Source organism: Chelonoidis abingdonii, chromosome 9, assembly GCF_003597395.2.
Source record: "Chelonoidis abingdonii isolate Lonesome George chromosome 9, CheloAbing_2.0, whole genome shotgun sequence".
Taxonomy (NCBI): domain Eukaryota; kingdom Metazoa; phylum Chordata; order Testudines; family Testudinidae; genus Chelonoidis; species Chelonoidis abingdonii.
The window spans coordinates 7674855-7693554 of NC_133777.1; the positions used below are offsets into that span (position 1 = coordinate 7674855).

General features: G+C 37.8%; 1 protein-coding gene across 1 annotated transcript in view; it reads right to left on the bottom strand.

Moving 5' to 3' along the window:
• Positions 1–18700, bottom strand: part of USP22 (ubiquitin specific peptidase 22) — a 200609-nt gene that overhangs the window by 86691 nt on the left and 95218 nt on the right. The window contains exon 2 of the mRNA XM_075069166.1: positions 12714–12846. Coding sequence (XP_074925267.1) covers positions 12714–12846 — 133 coding nt within the window. The remainder of the gene's footprint in view (positions 1–12713; positions 12847–18700) is intronic.

Genomic DNA, 18700 nt, shown 5'->3' on the forward strand with positions numbered 1-18700 from the left:
AAAAAAAAAAAAAAAAAGTTTTTTTTTAAACCAAGAACTTCTAATAACTCCACTGTTTGCAGCAAGCTTCTGAAATTCAACAGAAAGAAGGCCTTCAGGCTAGAGAAGTACCTTTTCTTTATCCTATGACATTTCACTCAGGTTTCAGCAAAATAGTTTAAAAAAAAAGTCACCATTTCCTTTATCTTATTGTAGTCCTCATGAAAATTTTAGCAGAATGCTTAAACTATGGCTGCCCAGTTTTGTGCTGTTGCACGTGTGACATTTTATGCAAGTTATTTAATGAGCTATTTGCATATTTTATAACATCACACATTTAACTCATGGTCAACAAAACCTTGCCACAATAGCAACGGCAGGTTATTGAGAGCACAAAACATGGCAGCTGTGGCTGAGGTAGATGGGTAGGCAAGCTGTGGGGAAAAAAGGCCTTAACCTAAGGCAGGGAAGCTATTCAGGTGGCTGGGAACAGGTGTTAGATGATGCTGGGGGGGGGCAGCTGAGTGGGCGCCTGGTGCAACTGGTTGGGGGGAGGGGGGCGGGGACAATGCAGCATGGGGCTAGTATCAGGCTTCTCACCTCATGTGGCAGTGTAGCACAGTGCTGCTGCAAACACACCTAATCAGCCCCTGCCACGGCAGCCCCAATCAAGGGGGATAGATTGGGACTGGTTGAAAAGCCTTATGTCTGCTGGCAATTGGCAACATCTGCCAACCTGATAGGCAGGAGCTACAAAGACTAGGAAAGAGCCAGAAGGAGGGCAGCAGCCAGAGAGAGAGAGAGAGGGGTCAGTCAGGGAGGGAGGTGGAAGCCCTCTAGCTGGTTACTAACCCAGCCTGCGGTAGGCGAGAAACCTGTAAGAACTGTATATAATTGGACACTGGTGACGGGAAAATGCTTAAAGAATAAAGGATACCTGTGTTGCACAGAGCTGAAGTCTCCTTGGATTTATTTGGGAGGGCAACTGGGCCCAGAAGAGGAGGGGCCAGCCATGCACCCTGAGACAGGCTGCCTCTGCCTCCTCCTGAGCGATCATTCCTGGCTGGGATCCAGCAGGGGGAACAGCAAGAGAAATGGTGCCTGTCCAGTTGTTCAGAGCTACAGCAGTTCCAGGTGGCCAACAGGCACAACTGCAAAGAAATGCCTGCAGCTTTCCCACATCTCTGTCAACTGCATAAGATTCAGGCTTCGCTGCAGGAATGAGTTCCTGGGATACCAGATTGTGTTGCATAACTGCACAACACTTGGCAGCTTGCAAAGTAACTGAACATGAATATTCTAAAGAGGTGGGCTGGCCACTACATGATCGCCACTGCACACTGCGCTGAGAACAATTTTAATTATGGCCCCTCATGCAGCATGGTTATACAATCTTTAACTACATTATCAAATAGTATTGTTTCCACTGGACCCCTGCCTTATTCAGTCCACAGGTTGGATGCCCAAGGGGCCAGAATTAAAGCTGCACAGGCAACCAAAAAAAATGGTATTTCCTAGTTCATGACTGCAAACTACATAACTTTCTTTTAATGTAGATCTTTCATATGTAATTATGTAGAGACACAACCAGTACATCCATTTTAAGATAGTTATGTTTCATAAACAAGAGAATGAATCAAGACAATCCAGACTTTTTTTTTTTTAATTTAAACTCTTTCAAGATTAAGCTCCCCCTCCAAACTTACCGCCCCCAACACACATCTTCATGGGCCCCAGTTTTACATTAAGCTTATTCTACTTGCTATTCTTAATATTACCAGTTTCTCAACAAAAAACACGTAACTTGTTAAATAATGAATATGTTCTAACATGACCTGACTTTCAACTCAGAAATCAAGTATGTTTGAAGTAGCATTTACTTTTTAAGTGGACAGGCAATATTCAAGTGTTTCTTCTTCAACTTCTTTGCTAATACACCACGGTCCTGACATCAGACTTAGCTCTTTAGCTATTCTCCAAGGCCTGAGCCTTTGCGTAGACTGCCACTTGCACCAAAAATTACATTGTGGTACTCTGATACAGAGAAATAGCCACAAAACAGTAAGTTGAAACCAGATTTATTTTCACATATAATTATAGCCCTGATCAGAAGGTAAAGAATTAACACACTACACCTCTACCCCGATATAACATGAATTCGGATATAACACGGTAAAGTAGTGCTCGGGGGGGGAGGGGGAGAGGGCTGCACATTCTGGTGGATCAAAGCAAATTTGATATAAACGCGGTTTCACCTATAAACACAGTACGATTTTTTGGCTCCCGAGGACAGCGTTATATCCACGTAGAGGTATATATTACTCATTACCCATCCCTGCTCTTCTTCTGATCTTTTATAAGCTTTGCCACACACTTTAAAAATGTAATTTTTCCTTCAAATTTATGATTCTAGAATTCAAAACCTCTATCCCCACAGAGGGTTAATCAGAATGCAAAAGCAACAGAAAACTCCAATTACCACTTGAGAGAGGTACTAGCCCTTAGTTTGATATTTGGTATTTTCAGTATTGATCAAAATTAATTTCAATGAAAATTCTCTCTTCCTTCCCTTTTGTTAGCGACATTACTGGAAATCCTCGTTTGTCAGTCCTTAGACTCAGGTGAAAGTTATTATGCATATGCCTTTAGAAAGGGCAGTGAAGAGAAAAACCTTTGAAATGGGGTAAAAATGTTAAAGCCAAGAATTCTGAAAGTATTAGACTGCTACCATAAAACCCCCTTTTCATTCTTCATTTCATTCCAAAATCTTCCAGAAATTACCATGTCCACAGTAGAAGAAATCATTTCTATTTTTTAATTAGAGATCTACTCTATTAACCTTGTTGGACTGATTTCCCAAATTCGTCAAAGAGCAAGGACAGAGTTCTGCCCCTTTTAACTATCTAACAACTCAATTTTCCATGCACCATTTCTGGGGCTAGCTTTGTGGTGCTACCCCAGCCACACATCCTCATGGCTATACATTATTTAAAAAATAAAAAGTTTTCACTGGAAGATGCCTATTTCATCATAAAACAGTGCTGAAACTGGTATCTTGCCTTCCACAGGAAAAAGGATAGTTAAAATACTGTCCTAAGCAACTTCCACTTCATAAGGAGGTAAGAGTGGGCGCTTCTTATACAGCTTTTAAAGGTCTTTCATTTGCACAAAAATTGTGTATTGCACAAGTAATGCACCAACTAGTGAAAATATCAACCTATTACGTTTTTATGCTATTAGTTTTCTCTATGTGAAATGTACTGCAATGCAGAAAACAATAAAAGGCAGGATTTCTTTTGTTATGCAGAGTCTTATCTCTTGTTTATCTGTGTATAAACAATGGACATAGAATGTATTAAAGTACAATATTGTCAAATGAGGCATTAGATTGGCAGGCAAAGGTCAGAGTACAGGTATCGCTGTAGCCACTGGTCAGGACTTCATAATCCACTTCATAATGCCTGGGGAAAACAGACAACAGATATAGTAAGGAACGCATTGTAAGAGTGATATGGTCCTGTGGGATCCCAAAGACTGTAGGTGCTATTTACAAAAACATTTTTCAGTGCTCAGATGGTTGTTGCAGCTGAAATCTACATAACTTCTTAGAACTGTGATTAAGTCTGCAATTCCTGCTAGTCTCCATGGAGACCAATGCTGGCTCAGAAAAAGTCACTAAGGCCTGGTCTACACTTAAAATATAGGTTGACATAGCTAGGGCAACTCAAGGGTGTGAAAAATCCACAACACTGAGCACCACAGCTACGGTGCCATGGCTATGCTGCTATAATGCCTGTGGCGCAGACATGGCCTAAGTGCTTTAAAATAATCCTGTTCAACTTTCAAGTTTTTAAACATTTAGCCCTTTTTTGCCGACCAGACACCTTTTCTCGTGGAAACAGTAGCAGTAGCAACAGCCAAAAAGTACTGCTATAAGAATATTTTTACATTGGATTTCATCTGTAATTGCAACACTAAACACTGAAAATGGCATTTTTTAAAAAAAACAGTCTTCAGAATTTAAAACAAGCCTGTCGTGCCCTCTGAATTTTTAACGTGTTCAAATGTCTTTACACGTAAGATGTTTGCGTATGATTGTGCCATTGTATACAACAGCAATAGAATCCTTAATGGGAATAATATACTGCTGATTAACAACACAATTCTGTAAATTCTGTTGTGTGTTAAACTCAGCTCTCCCCCTTTTGCAGACAGTCTATGTCCTTTGGGCAGAGTATGCCCTAAAAGCAACTTCTACTCCAGCTCGTTTCTAGATTGTGTGTCTCAGAACACTAACAGAAGATATATTTAGTTATTCTGGATACCAACACCTTCAGCATTCTGCACCACAGACCTGAAAATTTTGTATTTCCCAAATAATCAGATAGATCAGCAGCAACTTGTTAGACACACAGTGCCTTTTAAAGAGTTTAATAAGTATTGCTCTGTCTCTAACAGTAGACATTTTCAATTATTAAAAGATATATTACATGTACTAAAAAAATCTTAAAAATCAGTAGTCTTATTATTCACTTTCATTAGCATTTTAAGCATATGCAGTTCTGAGTTTATCGACACAAAGAGCATATACAAATCTTACTATAGCTTTGATACACAATCTGTACTGCTGCCTTGAGGGCTGTTATCTAATTCCTGGGCTTCAAGACTGAAATTCTCTCAGCTTAACCTCTGTCACCTGACCAGACGGATTTATGATTCTCTTGGTCACAAGGGTTCCTCAGCACAATTCTATCCCGTCTACTCTTCTTTTACTCTATAAATCTTGCATCCCTGCTCGTGGCAACGATCTTTCTTCTCTCCATGGCAGTAATATGTCTACACTATCTTGTTAGCATCCTGGCCTAAATGCGACCTCTATGCCTTAACACACTACTGTAGTTCTTCTAGTTCCACCTATTCATATCGATCTCTCTTCTCTAGCGTTTTCCCATATCCAGCTCTCAATGTTTCAGTGAACATGAACTTCCCTGTATCTTACACAGATTAACACTTCAATACAAAGCTATGTAGCAGAATTAATTCAGATCAATTCATATTGCCTCATTTTAAGTTTGTTTATAAATTTGATTGCCTTACAAAAGTAATATTTACAATCAATTGGTGTTGAACAAGTTTTACAGTGGGAGCGTGTGCAGACATTGAACAACAACTGTAAACTGTGTATGATGGAAACTCTTCAGCGAGACGGTACTACTGCACCCAGTAGCCCTTCTTCCAGACCCTTTAATATTCATGGGACTTTAGGGCTACATTCGATTTCTCTACAGCGTGCGTAGTAAAGAATGAGATAGTAATGAATGATCCAGTATTTTAACAATTTCTTCCGTAAGAGATGGTAAATCAATATGTATTTCTGAATAATCTGGTACACGAAATATTTGTCTTAGAAGTTGCCTTGTTTTAGGAAGCAAAATGCAATTGTTCTGGTAGTAGGGTAATAGTTTCCACATAATATATAGCGATAGTTGCTGTTGATGGATTCATGTGTTGAGAATAGTTTTTTAAGGTCAAGAAAAGTGTTAATTCTTTAATGTGTTTATTAATCTGCATATTCCATTTTACAAGAGGCATGCATATCTCAAGAAATATCTATATTGAAAATAACTTACATTACGCAAAACCAATTGAACCAACATTGTTCTGAAATAGTGACTGTATACCCAATTGGAATAATGTTCTTTTTTTTATAAAGCTAAATTTGATATTAATTCTATGTATAAATATGTGTACATATTCATTATGTACAATTTTCCAAGCTTACTTGTTAGGTGTTGACGTTTTTATATTACTTTGGAAAAGTCCTGCACATTGGAACTGTTCTAGCTTTTTTAACACTTTGGTATGGTGATAACTATTTTTTATACTTTATATGCTGAATTAAAAACATTCTCTGGTTTTTACATGGTTCATTTTTGTTAATTAACAACGCTATTTCATTAAAAGTATTTGCTGCAATTACGGGATAGACCTTAATATATTGTTTCTTTTTTTCAAAGATAAATAAAGCTATTTTCTGTAGGAAAGTTAATAATGAAATGTTCTGTGACATTTTTCCTCTATGAACTATTCATCCTCGAAAATTAGGGTTACGTATGTAGACACCACGTAAAGGTATTATTTGCTTATTTTCCCCTTAAATATTTTCCAGATTTGTAGAGGTTTCCTAATCTTTCAAATATTGGTTTGTTTAAACAACACAGGCAGTCTCCTAATAGTTTGACTAGCAAAACTTCTCGTTTGAATGACATTACAAATGGAAGTATTTATTTTCCAGTTTAGTTTAATACTTCGTGCCTTATTAAATAAGCATTAATGTGGGAAAACAAGCTCCTTGAGTTTAAGATAAAATTTGCTATATTAATTCCTTAAATTCTATTAATAATATGTATTCAAATCTTTAGAAACTGTTTATAAGACTCTGGTAAACACTGCTATTTTTTCATAAATTTCTTCCTCACAAGACACACGACGCGGGCCCCATCTAAATGGAAATCTGCCTTATCTGTTAAATCTAGGCATTTCACTTATTATTCTTTGCCTTTTTTTTTTTTTTATCTTAAAAGAAAATTGGATGTTCATACCCAGATAATTTAGTATTACCTTGACGTGAATCTCTTAGGTAATATTGTTTTGAACATTACTGTCAAACAGCAAGTAAATGTGAATCTTGTCTTGTTCGTCTTATCAAAGGTAACAGGGCGACATGCCATATTTCTCAACCACGCAGTCCATAAGTACTGCACAAGCAGGGGTAGGCAACCTATGGCACGAGGGCTGAAGGCAGCACACAACCTGATTTTCAGTGGCACTCCTATTGCCTGGGTCTTGGTCACCGGTCCGGGAGGCTCTGCATTTTAATTTAATTTTAAATGAAGCTTCTTAAACATTTTGAAACCTTATTTACTTTACATACAACAATAGTTTAGTTATATATTATAGACTTATAGAAAGAGACCTTTAAAAACCATTAAAATGTATTACTGGCACACGATACCTTAAATTAGAGAGTGAATAAATGAAGACTCAGCACAGCACTTCTGAAAGGTTGCTGACCCCTGGCATAAAGTATGCGCTGCCATTGTTCAAATTCTGTATCAAATTCAAATGTGTCTTTCTAGCTTTTATAAGACACACTTGTTCCATGATAATATCGGAGTAAATTACCTATTCTATTAGCAAAGATTGTAGCTATAATTTGTGTCCATGTGAATTAGCAAAATGGGTCAATTAGAGCTGCAGCCAGCAAGAGATTTAAAAAGAGTAACACGAAGGGTTATACTCGTATGTTAGCAACAAGGTGGTGGTCAGGGAAACCATGAGACCCTTACTGAATCGGATGGGCAACCTAGTGACAGATGATATGGAAAAAGCTGAAGTACTCAAAGCTTTTTTGCCCTGGTCTTCACAGACAAGGTCAGCTCCCAGACTGCTGCACAGGGCACCACAGAATGGGGAGAAGGTGAGTAGCCCTCAGTGGTGAAAGAGCAGGTTAAGTTCTATTTAGAAAAGCTGGACAGGCACAAGTCCATGGGTCCGGATCTAATGCATCCAATGGTACTGAGGGAGTTGGCTGATGTGATTGCAGAGCCATTGGCCATTATCTTTGAAAAGTCGTGGTGACTGGGTGAGGTCCCGGACGATTGGAAAAAGGCAAATATAGTGCCCATCATTAAAAAAAAGGGAAGAGGGAGAATCCGGGGAACTAAAGACTGGTCAGCCTCACCTCAGTCCCTGGGGAGAGGGGGAAAAAAAAAAAATAAAAAAAAAAAAAATCAAAAAAAATCAAGGAATCCATTTTGAAGCACTTGGAGAGGAAGGTGATCAGGAACAGTCAACATGGATTCACCAAGGGCAAGTCATGCCTGACCAACTTGATTGCCTTCAGTGATGAGATAACTGGCTCTGTGGATATGGAGAAAGCAGTGGACGTGATATATCTTGATTTTAGCAAAGTTTTTGATACATGGATAGAATAGACCATAAGGTGGCTAGATTGTCAGCCTCAATGGGTAGTGATCAACAGCTCGATGTCTAGTTGGCAGCTGCTATCAAGAGGAGTGCCTCAGGGGTCGGTCCTGGGGCCGGTTTTGTTCAAGATCTTCATTAATAATCTGGATGATGGGATGGATTGTACCCTCAGCAAGTTTGTGGATGACACTAAGATGTAGGGAGAGGTATATATGCTAGAAGGTAGGGATAAGGCCCAGAGTGACCTAGAGAAATTGGAGGATTGGGCCAAAAGAAATCTGATGAGGTTCAACAAGGACAAATACAGAGAGTCTTACACTTAGGATGGAAGAACCCCATGCACTGCTTCAGGCTGGGGACTGACTGGCTAAAGCGGCAGTTCTGCAGAAAAGGACCTGGGGATTACAGTGGACAAGAAGCTGGATATGTCAGTGTCCTGTTGCAAGAAGGCTAGACGCATATTGGGCTTCTTAGTAGGAGACTGCAAACAGACTGAGGGAAGTGATTATTCTCTCTTGGCAACTGGTGAGGCACAGTCTTTGGCCAATACAAAGGATGATCAACAATTGGAAGATGTCCAGTGGAGGGCAAAAAAGTTATGTAGGGCTGGGCACATGATTTATGAAGGAGAGCTGAGGGAACGGTCTTATTAGTCTGAGAGAGAACGAGTGAGGTGTGTATTTGATCGCAAAGCCCTCAACTACATAAGTGGGTTCGAAAGAGAATGGAGTTAGGCTGTTCAGGCGTCGCAGATGACAAACAAATGAGCATAGATTCAAGTTGGCAAGTGGGGAGTCTTAGCTGATATTGGAAAACTATTCACTAGGAGGTGGGAAGCAGTGGAAGGTTTACCTAGGAGGTGGTGGAATCTCCCTCCTTGAGTCTTTTTAACTTGGCTGCCAGATTTAGCTGAGTGTGTTCTGTTGGAGCAGAGGTGGGACTAGATGACTCTAGGTCCCTCAACACCGCTAATTCTATGTTCATACAAGTATGCATTTACTCATATTATAGTAGTAATTACTAAGCCCTCAGGCATCCACTCATGGACCAGGATCCTATGTGGAAGTCTGCTGTGCACCAAAAAGTGCCTGCAATAATGTTGCCAGTTCTGCTCATATATTCTGGTTCTTTTAGAGGTTTGGGGGAATAATCTTGTACACCACACTTAAACCCTAGTTTAAGGATGCGGACCCAACAGAACACTTCTCTTCTCCCACTCCACTCTCTTCCAAGCATAGCTTGGCATTTATGTAAGAGGAATTAAGAGATGCAGGAGAAAATTTATATTTAAATGAATGTTTTTTGATTTTCTTGTAATCACAGTTGGCTTTTGAACCGTATGATTGTGTCTGTCACTGGAGTGTACAATATTCATCGTTTGCTGGGAGGAAAAGAGAAAAATTCTGTCGTTTAAAATAGTTTCAAAAGTCATTAGGCCGAAGCGAGAATGAATCTGATGTTTTGCAGAATGAAGTATTATCTTTGACTCTTGTAAATGTAGCTCATTCCTAATTGAACTTGAGGATGTGATTCTCATATATGATCTAATTTATGCTTTTCCTTTTAAAATTTGTGATAACTCTTGCAGATTCAGGATGTTTTGTTATCGAATTACACACAGACCTTACAAGATCTTATTTTGTGCCAGAGGTGTGGTCTAATCAAATAGCTCTTCTAGTCGATTCTATCAGCTTTGACTAAGAAAAGTAAGCCACCGTTGTTTATTTTTTAAAAGACTGACTTCAAAACTCTAGATGCTCAATTAATTATTGTCTGTCTGTGTCTTCTAGATCTGCATGTAGATTTAAAAAAAATTAAATAACTCAGGGACTTGCTCCAGTCCCAGGTAGTCCACGCTAATCTTAGGAAGAATTTCTCAATTCTTCTGTCCTTCACATCAATCTCACCATACCGATACTCAAGCCTTTATCCTGCATAGTCATACATCTGAACAGCATCAAGTGTGCCCCTCTGCTTATTATCTGATTTAGAATTAGAAGAAAGTTCTTTCTTCCATTGCCTGTATATTTTTAATTTCCTTCTCCTCAATTAACACTTATATAGTAATTTGCCATAAAGCATTTTAAGGACATATTAGTATCTCGGATATCCATTTGTAAAATATTTTTAGAGTTGTTCATGGGATTGTGTTATAGGAACTATTTCGTTTCAATTATTTTACAAGTCCTGTAATTCTACCACCAGTAAAATAAGCTGTTATCTTAAAATTGAATAGCTAATGTTACCGACGAGAAAGAAAACCCTAAATCAAAAATCTAGACATGGATCAGTGTCAGATCCTGCATACAAAGGTTTACAATGGATAATTCAACCACGCGCTTCACATTTTTAACCATCTCCAGTTAACCTCATTCAACAACTTTCTAAATCAGATCAATAAGTTTTATACCTACAGGTAGGGTATTTGCATAAGCATTATATGAGAAAATGACATTTGCAAATTCCTACAGGGTGAGTATTTTGACAATGCTGTAGGCAGTAAGGCAGAAGGTGGAAAAAACAGTGAACAAATACATGTTGCATATTTGTTGTTGTCTGTGTTGGTCCAGATTGAGAGACACAAGGTGGGTGAGGTAATACCTTTTATGTGACAATCTCTGGAGAGGAGAGAGAGACTTCACGCTTACACAGAGCTCTCTCAGGTCACCTTAGCGCTCTGTGAAGCTAAAACTGTGTGTCTCTCACCAAATCCTGTTGGTCCATAAAAGTACTTAACAGCAAATAATAAAAATTAAAATATTTTTTAAACCATTATTTACAATGAAGAAGTTCTCCCATCGTGGTGGCAAGTGCATCTAGCTTAACTTATTTCTCTATAATCTCGTTGACTCAAAATACAGTTTGTGAGATAATTACATATATTTATACATGTTTTATGCAGGGTGTAAGCACATTTTGCATGCCTCTACGGCTAACTCTACTCCCTAAATCTGCTCTTTTCTTGAAGAAAAGTACTTAAATCTTAAAGGATAGGACAGTTATGAAAAACTAAATTTATAAGAAGAATATTTCTATTTTAAACAAAAGCTGTGCCTTTGATAAATATAGAAATGCCACTGAGGAGCCAGGAAAATTCAATGTTCTCTTTTCCTCTTAAAAAAAAAAGCTCACTTTGCAAACAGAAAATGTCAGAATCAGTAAGACTTGCATCAGTTTTGCTGGTGTACAACATGAAAGTCCCAGCTTTTATTTTTTTTTATATATAAAATAATTCTGCATTTTTCTTACCTTTGCCCAAAAGCAGCTGGTCATTCATTGTACTAGTCTGCTGAAATCTAGATACTGAGGTTCAACACTCAGCATCAATTAGTCAGATTGTGTTAGTCAGGTAAATATAAGGCAAAGGACCTCTTTTTGGGTAGTCCTGCTTCAGGAGCATAGTATGTCAGTGTGATGCACACCTCCAACAGAATAACTAATTATGGTGCAGAGAAACCAGAAGAAACTTTACAATCCAATATAACTAGAATCTCAGTAGTGGAGATCACCAGGTCTTGAAAGAGGGCAACAAATCATTTTTAGGGCAGTGCATGGAACCTCATGAGCTACCTACATGACCTTCATCCCTATAATTTCCTTTCTTTCTGCCCATGTTCATAAAAGGGGAAAATACAGGGTTGAAAACTGATCTTAAATATGCCAAGTTCACAGAAACTTCAGGTTAAAGCTTCTAAAAAACTGATTTTCCACTGCCTCACTTTTTCATAAAGTTTTGCTCAAATGGTTTAAGTGTTGTCTGGCATGTGGCATTCAATACTTTTTGACTAAAATTATGCTTTTTCATCTGGGAAAGAGCCCACAAAAGATTATTTTTGAGAGTGGTTATAGTTAGGAAACTAACCCTAAAAAGTTTGATCTTGATGTTCCAATGTCACATTCACTCACTCAATTTACAAAATCAAAAACAACATTCTTAACTACCATGATTACAAACACAACTTGTTATCCAAAAATAAGAGTGGATTTTTAGTTTTCTAGATTATTCAAGAGCAAAGACTGCAGAATCTGAGCTTCATGGGCATTTTGCTGATGCTGTTGAAGTAGAATGAGAGAAAGCTCTTCTACTATCAGCTTTACACTTCTGACAGCAGCTGAAACATTTTCTTGTTGTTAATCTAACTACATGACTAAATCATGCAAGGACAGAAGGGCAGAAACCTGTTTTGTTTTTAATCTAAGAGACTATTTTTTCTGACCATAACCACACTGATTTTCACTGTGGAAGTAATGATAAATATCGATTTGAAATTTTGTTTTTCAAAATATTAGAAGATGATCACACATTTATATTAGCTAGTAAAAAATTTAAGATAAAAACTGAATACCAATAAAAAAAACAAATATTGCTTTTTAAAAACTTAAAAACTAAGAACAGTTACGGTAGGGGTTTTTTCCCTTCAATTTTTTCTTCATCCTTTTAGTCAGAAACATCAATTGAAATAACAAGTTGCAAGCATGAAAAGTTAAATTATAATAAGGAATGCATCTACGTGGCAAGAATGAGAGTTTCAGCTACACTAGTACACTGAGTTTAGAGTAGTGCAAAAGGTCTAGTCAATGTAAACATTAGATGGACCTTCCCGTTTAAGAAGCTAGTTAGTTGTATATGCCACATAGACTGAAGCCCGGGGGGGGGAGGAGGTAGAACACAAAACCAAACCAAAAACAGACCACCAAACATTGGGTTACAAGGACTACTGAGGGATTCCAGAAGGATGGCTCACCCAAGTTGTGTCGTTTTGTCTTTGCGTGCTCGTGAATATGTTTCTTTGTAAAACAGCCAAAGAAGACACAATAGAGGCAAGAGTGGAGTCTGTTCAGGTGGGCACCACACATGTGACAAATGCACGACTTTGCCTGAAATACAGAAATGGACAGTAATTATGAACAGGAAAAAACCTACTTACACAGGTCAGCATTCTATTAACTCTTTAATCCATTTATGTTGCATTTATAAAGAAGCTATCTAGAAGTAGAAATAAAACTCCAAACGACCAGTTACTTGAGTGTCGTCAGTCTGGCAGACTGACAGCAGGGTTGGTGGAAGTTCTGTCTCCACAGAAACTACAGGCAGTGACAGTACTCCATTGCCCCAACACATTTCAAAACCTTAATCTGGAGCAAGTCACTTCTAGGAATAGCTAACATCCACACCTGTTCACAGTAGCTGTATACCAACAATGGTGTCAACTGCAAGATGTTTTTGACATCTTGCATCTGGAGATGGTACATCACCAACTGACTTCATATAGGTCAACCAGCTACATAAGTCTTTTGGTCACTAACTAGTCTGGGCTGGATTTGAAGCAAGTTTTTGGAAGATTAAAAAGACTCAATTCCCCTGCACCATCCAGTCCAGAAAGATATTTAATGACAACTGATCCGGGTCATTTGAAGCGAAGAACACACAAACCTAACATGGTAGTTTGCTCTCCTGTTGCTATGGTACATTTTAACTAATAACCCTGGCAAAGAAGTGTTCAAATACTGGAAGGTAGATTTTTAAGTCTTGATCTGATCAGAACTCTTCTTTAAATTGATATTCCCTATTTATTTCTTCCATTAAGTGCCCAACTCAGATATGTCAATAAATCCATTGAGAGACTTCTATTATGCCTAGTTGGATGCAAACAAATACAAAGAATTTAGGGATAACAAGGCCAAGAAAGCACCACAAACTATTTAGCAGTAGTTCATGTTCTACCCTTGGTTGCACACTGATAGCCAAAATGATTCAAGTTTAAATCATTCCTTCATATCAGAGTGATGTGGACAACAATTCTAGCAACAAATGAGTAAGTGAACCTAGAAACCAAGAGAACGGTGTTCAAATTCAGATATTAACTATTCTGTAAAAGCTCAAAAGCTACAAAGACTACTTCAAGATAATAGGAGCACCACTACAGTCAATGACTATGGAGACAGCACTTTTTTCTGCTGGAATCCAATGATAAATTTTCCAGATGTTAACTGATCAAATACAAAAACTCAAGGTTCACTTTTTAAACGCAATAATCCACTAATCTATACAGTATGTATCATCCACAACAAATCCCGAAGAGTCCACCTTTAGCAGTATTTGCCCAGGTTGACATAATTGCTGTCAACACTCGGTATAAAAAAATCAGTCAAGTAGTTTACCATTTAATGCACTGAGACTTATTTTTAGCTCTTTCAAAAGTGGTCTTAAATCTTGAATCACACATATTGTGAGTTCAAAGTTCCCAAAAGTCCTGTTAAAGTAGATCAGTTAAATCTAACAGCACACATGTACAATAAAACATTTTAAATTAAGACCAAAGCCTACCAATACCACCACAATTTATATGTAAAAAAAGGTGCTGCAAATCTGTCATACTGATGTTTAAACAGTGCTCTTTGGCCGCAAAAGCTAAATATGATCAACCTATCCATTAGAGATTGTTGCTATGACAACAGCTCAGACTCAGACTAGCAACTGGCTATTTTACTTCTTAGCAAATTGTACTATAATGGCGCAAGAAACCTTACTCCAGCTGACATGCATTCACTGTAGTTGAAGGTGTACTGGGAAGAAGTTTCACAGGCTGGTAAGGTGAAGACAAGGAGTTGCCTGAGAGTTTGTACTTAGCCTCTTTCACAACACGAATGAGAACACTTTGTTTCCTTTTTTCACTTTTCACTGTTAGCAGAATCCACAGTTTCACTGACCCCAGAAATATAGAAGAGGGAGAGCAAACTATGCTGTGTAGGTTGCCTGTAATGTAGCATTTTAATTCATACTTAAATTGAGAAGTTGATGTGACTTGACTTAAAGGTAGGCGTTTTCATTTTTAAACTCTAAACTTAGCAGCATTTTCAGTGTTCTAATTTGTGCACAACTGATTTGGAGCCAGCATGTCCTTTATAGAAAGTTCTAGAGCACTTTCCATCTGCCCATCCTGCTTCATAAGACAGAAGTTGACAGTGTCTTCTACACATGATGTTATTTTGCTTGGGTGTTACAGTAGTTAGCAACTAACTACCATATAGAAACAAATTTTCAATTTTACATTGCTTGTAGTAGACTAAATGGCATAACTCCATTTACACTATAAACCTACTTCCATTATAAGACCAAAAAACCAGACAAAAAGAACCTGAATAAATCTGTTGAATAAGCCTAATTTTGGAGGTAAGCTATAGTTTCACTGCTGAATCATCTTAAAATATCTTTGGGGACATGACTTCTTGTGTGTTTTCTAAATGCTATGAATATATCGCTGTTTACTGCCATGCACTCGCGCACAACCAACCCTAGTAGAGTGGATACAAAAATGCACCTACAGCTAGAGAGGAAAATCTACTCAAAAAAGATCATTAGTCTCTCTTATGAAGATGATTAACTTTCGTCCCAGGAAGGAGCAACAGGTGTATTTGTTTTGTTTTTTAAATTTGAGTTAAAAAAAAAAAAAAGTTGAAGACATGAAAAACAGTCTCCCAGAGCATGCCCTGTTAATCATCCTAATATTGCTAAGAGAAGTGGTGAGATGCCAGAATCACAAAATAGTTATAGAATCAGTTCCTGTTAGAAAAATTACTCTGCTTAAAAAGTCAAAAGCCAATTTGTTAGGTTTCGAGTCTTTCTTCAGTTCCTGAGCTATTATGAAAATCCACCTGTAAAATATAATCTGCCGCGTTATGACAAGAGAAGAGAAGGGTTCTGGTTTACGTGTTTTTGGAGAAGCAATAATTGAAGTCGGGTAATAATGCAGGCAAAGTGGTGCATTGTTAAGATAGCCAGAAACCATCCACAATGCAGATTTGACCTGAGTTATTATTTTCAGCATAACTCCTGTCACCTTGCGAGTATTAATGCTTCGCCTAGTCTATCGTTAATATTGGCTTTCTCCTCCCCAAGGCTTGTAACGCAATAAGAAATGTCACCATTAGGATTGCTTTTTGGCCTGCATCTCAAGTGTGTTAGAAAGGGCCAATGATCTCTTATTATGTACGTCTTTTTGTGAACTATTATGCGTTTGTCATTTGATGGAAAGAGGCACAGGAAAAGGATCAAGCTTCCTATGTTGCCCTCTGCCGCTTTTTGTGTACAAGACACAAGATATTGATGTAATAAGTGATGACTAAAGAAATTACCAAAGAATTTAAAAAGTGTTTACAATACTACAATCATACATTTTGCCAAGGTTAGGAAAGTTATAACAGTATAGATACCTAAGGAAACATTTTTTATTTCAAATATATAACTAAAGTAAATGTGACTTTTTCATTAGTTGAGGTCTTACTGTCTGCTGAAAGCAATTTATTTCTCCTTGCTAGGGTCCTGACCAGGTTCACTGAACATCAGTGGGAATCTATCCCATTTGGTTCAGACACTAGTTGTATGTTTTCTAGATGAATCTGTTTCCAGATAACATGATCAACTTAAAACAAACCTTGAGTTTACAGTGGCTTTTCTTTCGTGTGCATGGTGTAGGATGGGGATTCAGGAAACCGAGTGCTCTATTCCTGGCTCTGCCACAGATTTTCTGGTGATGATCTGGGGCAAGCTGCTTAACTTCTCTGTAAGTCATGTTATGAATCTGGAAAAATTTGGCAAAGAGTGGGGCTTAGAGAGGATTAGAACATTACCCACCCCAGAAGGTGTGAGGCTGAATTTGTTTTGTTGTTAGAAGGCCTTGGAAATTTTCAGACTAGTAGAGCTGGGAAAATTGCAAACTAATTAGTACAGTAATTCTGATGTTAAAGCAAAGAACTTTTAACTATAAACATACTCTTTCCTCTGTATGAGATGTCTTGCGGTTAGGTAATTTAAAAAAAAAAAAGAAAAAATCTACTGCCAGGTGCCCTTTGCATTCTTGTATTAGAAAAGTTTCCCCTGTTTATTCTTGAAGTTACCCTTTTCTTCATGCCTAATTACTTATACTTGTTGGCTCTCACAAGAACCCATGTCAAAATTCTGTTGCCAAAATGAGTGTAGCTCCTCTTGTCTCTGTCACCCTCTTTAGGAAAATGTGCTGGAATTACCACCCTTGTTTCTGCATTACTTTTTATCTGTGGCTTAGGTATAAGCTTCTTAAGAGAGGTGTGTCACTTTTTTAAAAAAAATTCTTTAAGTAAAGGCACCCATCCAAAGGCACTAGTGCTTTGAACATACATTAAAAAAAAAAAAATGAAGTGGCAAGTAGCTGTCCCTTCAAATCTCCTCACATACCTTGTTCTGTGTTTGTATATAGGGGGGTTAGTTTGTGTTGGTTATGGGTTGGTTTAAAGATGGGAGAAACAAGTGGTAGATTTCTGGCTTCTTCAGTACTTCTGTTGACAGACACCACTGATTTTCCAATGCATCATGGTGGACTCTGGAAGGCTTTAAATATTACACTATGTACTTTGTATTTATAAAGCTCTACCTTGAGATCATTTACCCTCATCTGCCCCCATTCTTTCCTTTTTGATAGTTATTATTTATATTTCCGCTCATTTAATGAATCTACTGAAATATTGTTCACTTGGCACAGGAGCATGAAGTCTTTGGGTGATTTCAAACCCACGTCCCTGAAACAGCTTGACTTCCGGAATGACTGCTTCAGTTTATTGTTCTAACTTGAAAATAAGGGCAAGATTCCTTAAATCTCTGTTTCCTGAAACTTGTAAAATAAAGGCTATTATTTATTGACTTTCAGCTCAGGCGAAAATTTGAGTTTACTACTTCTCAAATAGCTGGCGATCTAGAGGACTGATTACAACAGCTAAAGTTTATTGTAGGTCTGTCCTTTATATTATAGCCACTGTCCAACTATGGACAGGACAAGAATTTTGTCTTTCAAATCTACATATATTTGCTTTAGTTACCACTGTAAATGACCACAAAACTGCTTTCTATACCAAATTCACCATGTACCCAAATTGCTGTTCTCACTGCATGAAGCCTATGCTACCTGCAGAAAGAGATTTTGGACAGACAACTAGCATGCAAAGGGAAGACTGTCAATTCAGGATACTTGTTCAGGCCTGGTGCATTAACTTTCTGCACAGTGTTTTTTAAATTTGCATATTCTTAGGTGGCTTAAACTCAACAACAAATTTCTGACAATGGAAGACACCAGAAAGTGTCAACAAACCCAATTTATTGTCATGCTGTCCTTCCTTTAACTCCTGTGGATGTTGTTTGCAATACTGACTAGAAATAGCAGCCATAGAGAAATTGGCTTCTTTATCCTGAGCTATGATGATTCATTCTAAGTCCTTGATGATTACCAATTTCTTGCGTTCTGTGCATGCCCTGGGTTTATAGCTTAGTAAATTGTCTAGTGTATTAGGTCTTATTTTTTGGAGGACTTGGGCAGAAGATAGTACAGTTAAGGTCTTGCTTTATGATCACCACTCTCTTCCTGTATCAATAATTTACCATACGAATAGGAGCGCAGCCAATGTTAAGACTGAAAATCCTGTCATTCCGGGTGGTTTCTAAACTCTTGACATACCCAAATAGGAGGTCTTGGTTGATAATTTTTAAATTAAAGATTGTGATATATACTTCATAATTATACTAGATTTATTAATTCACTGCTTTCATGTTTCTGCTTAATTTTGACTGAATACAATACGTAACAAGCGTATTTACGATAGGATGGGGTTAAAAGGCAGTTAAACTTTAAGAGCTCAGCATTTCTGCACACTACGTGTCTTACACTTAAATAGCATTTTTAAATGCCAAAGGCTTCTCATTACG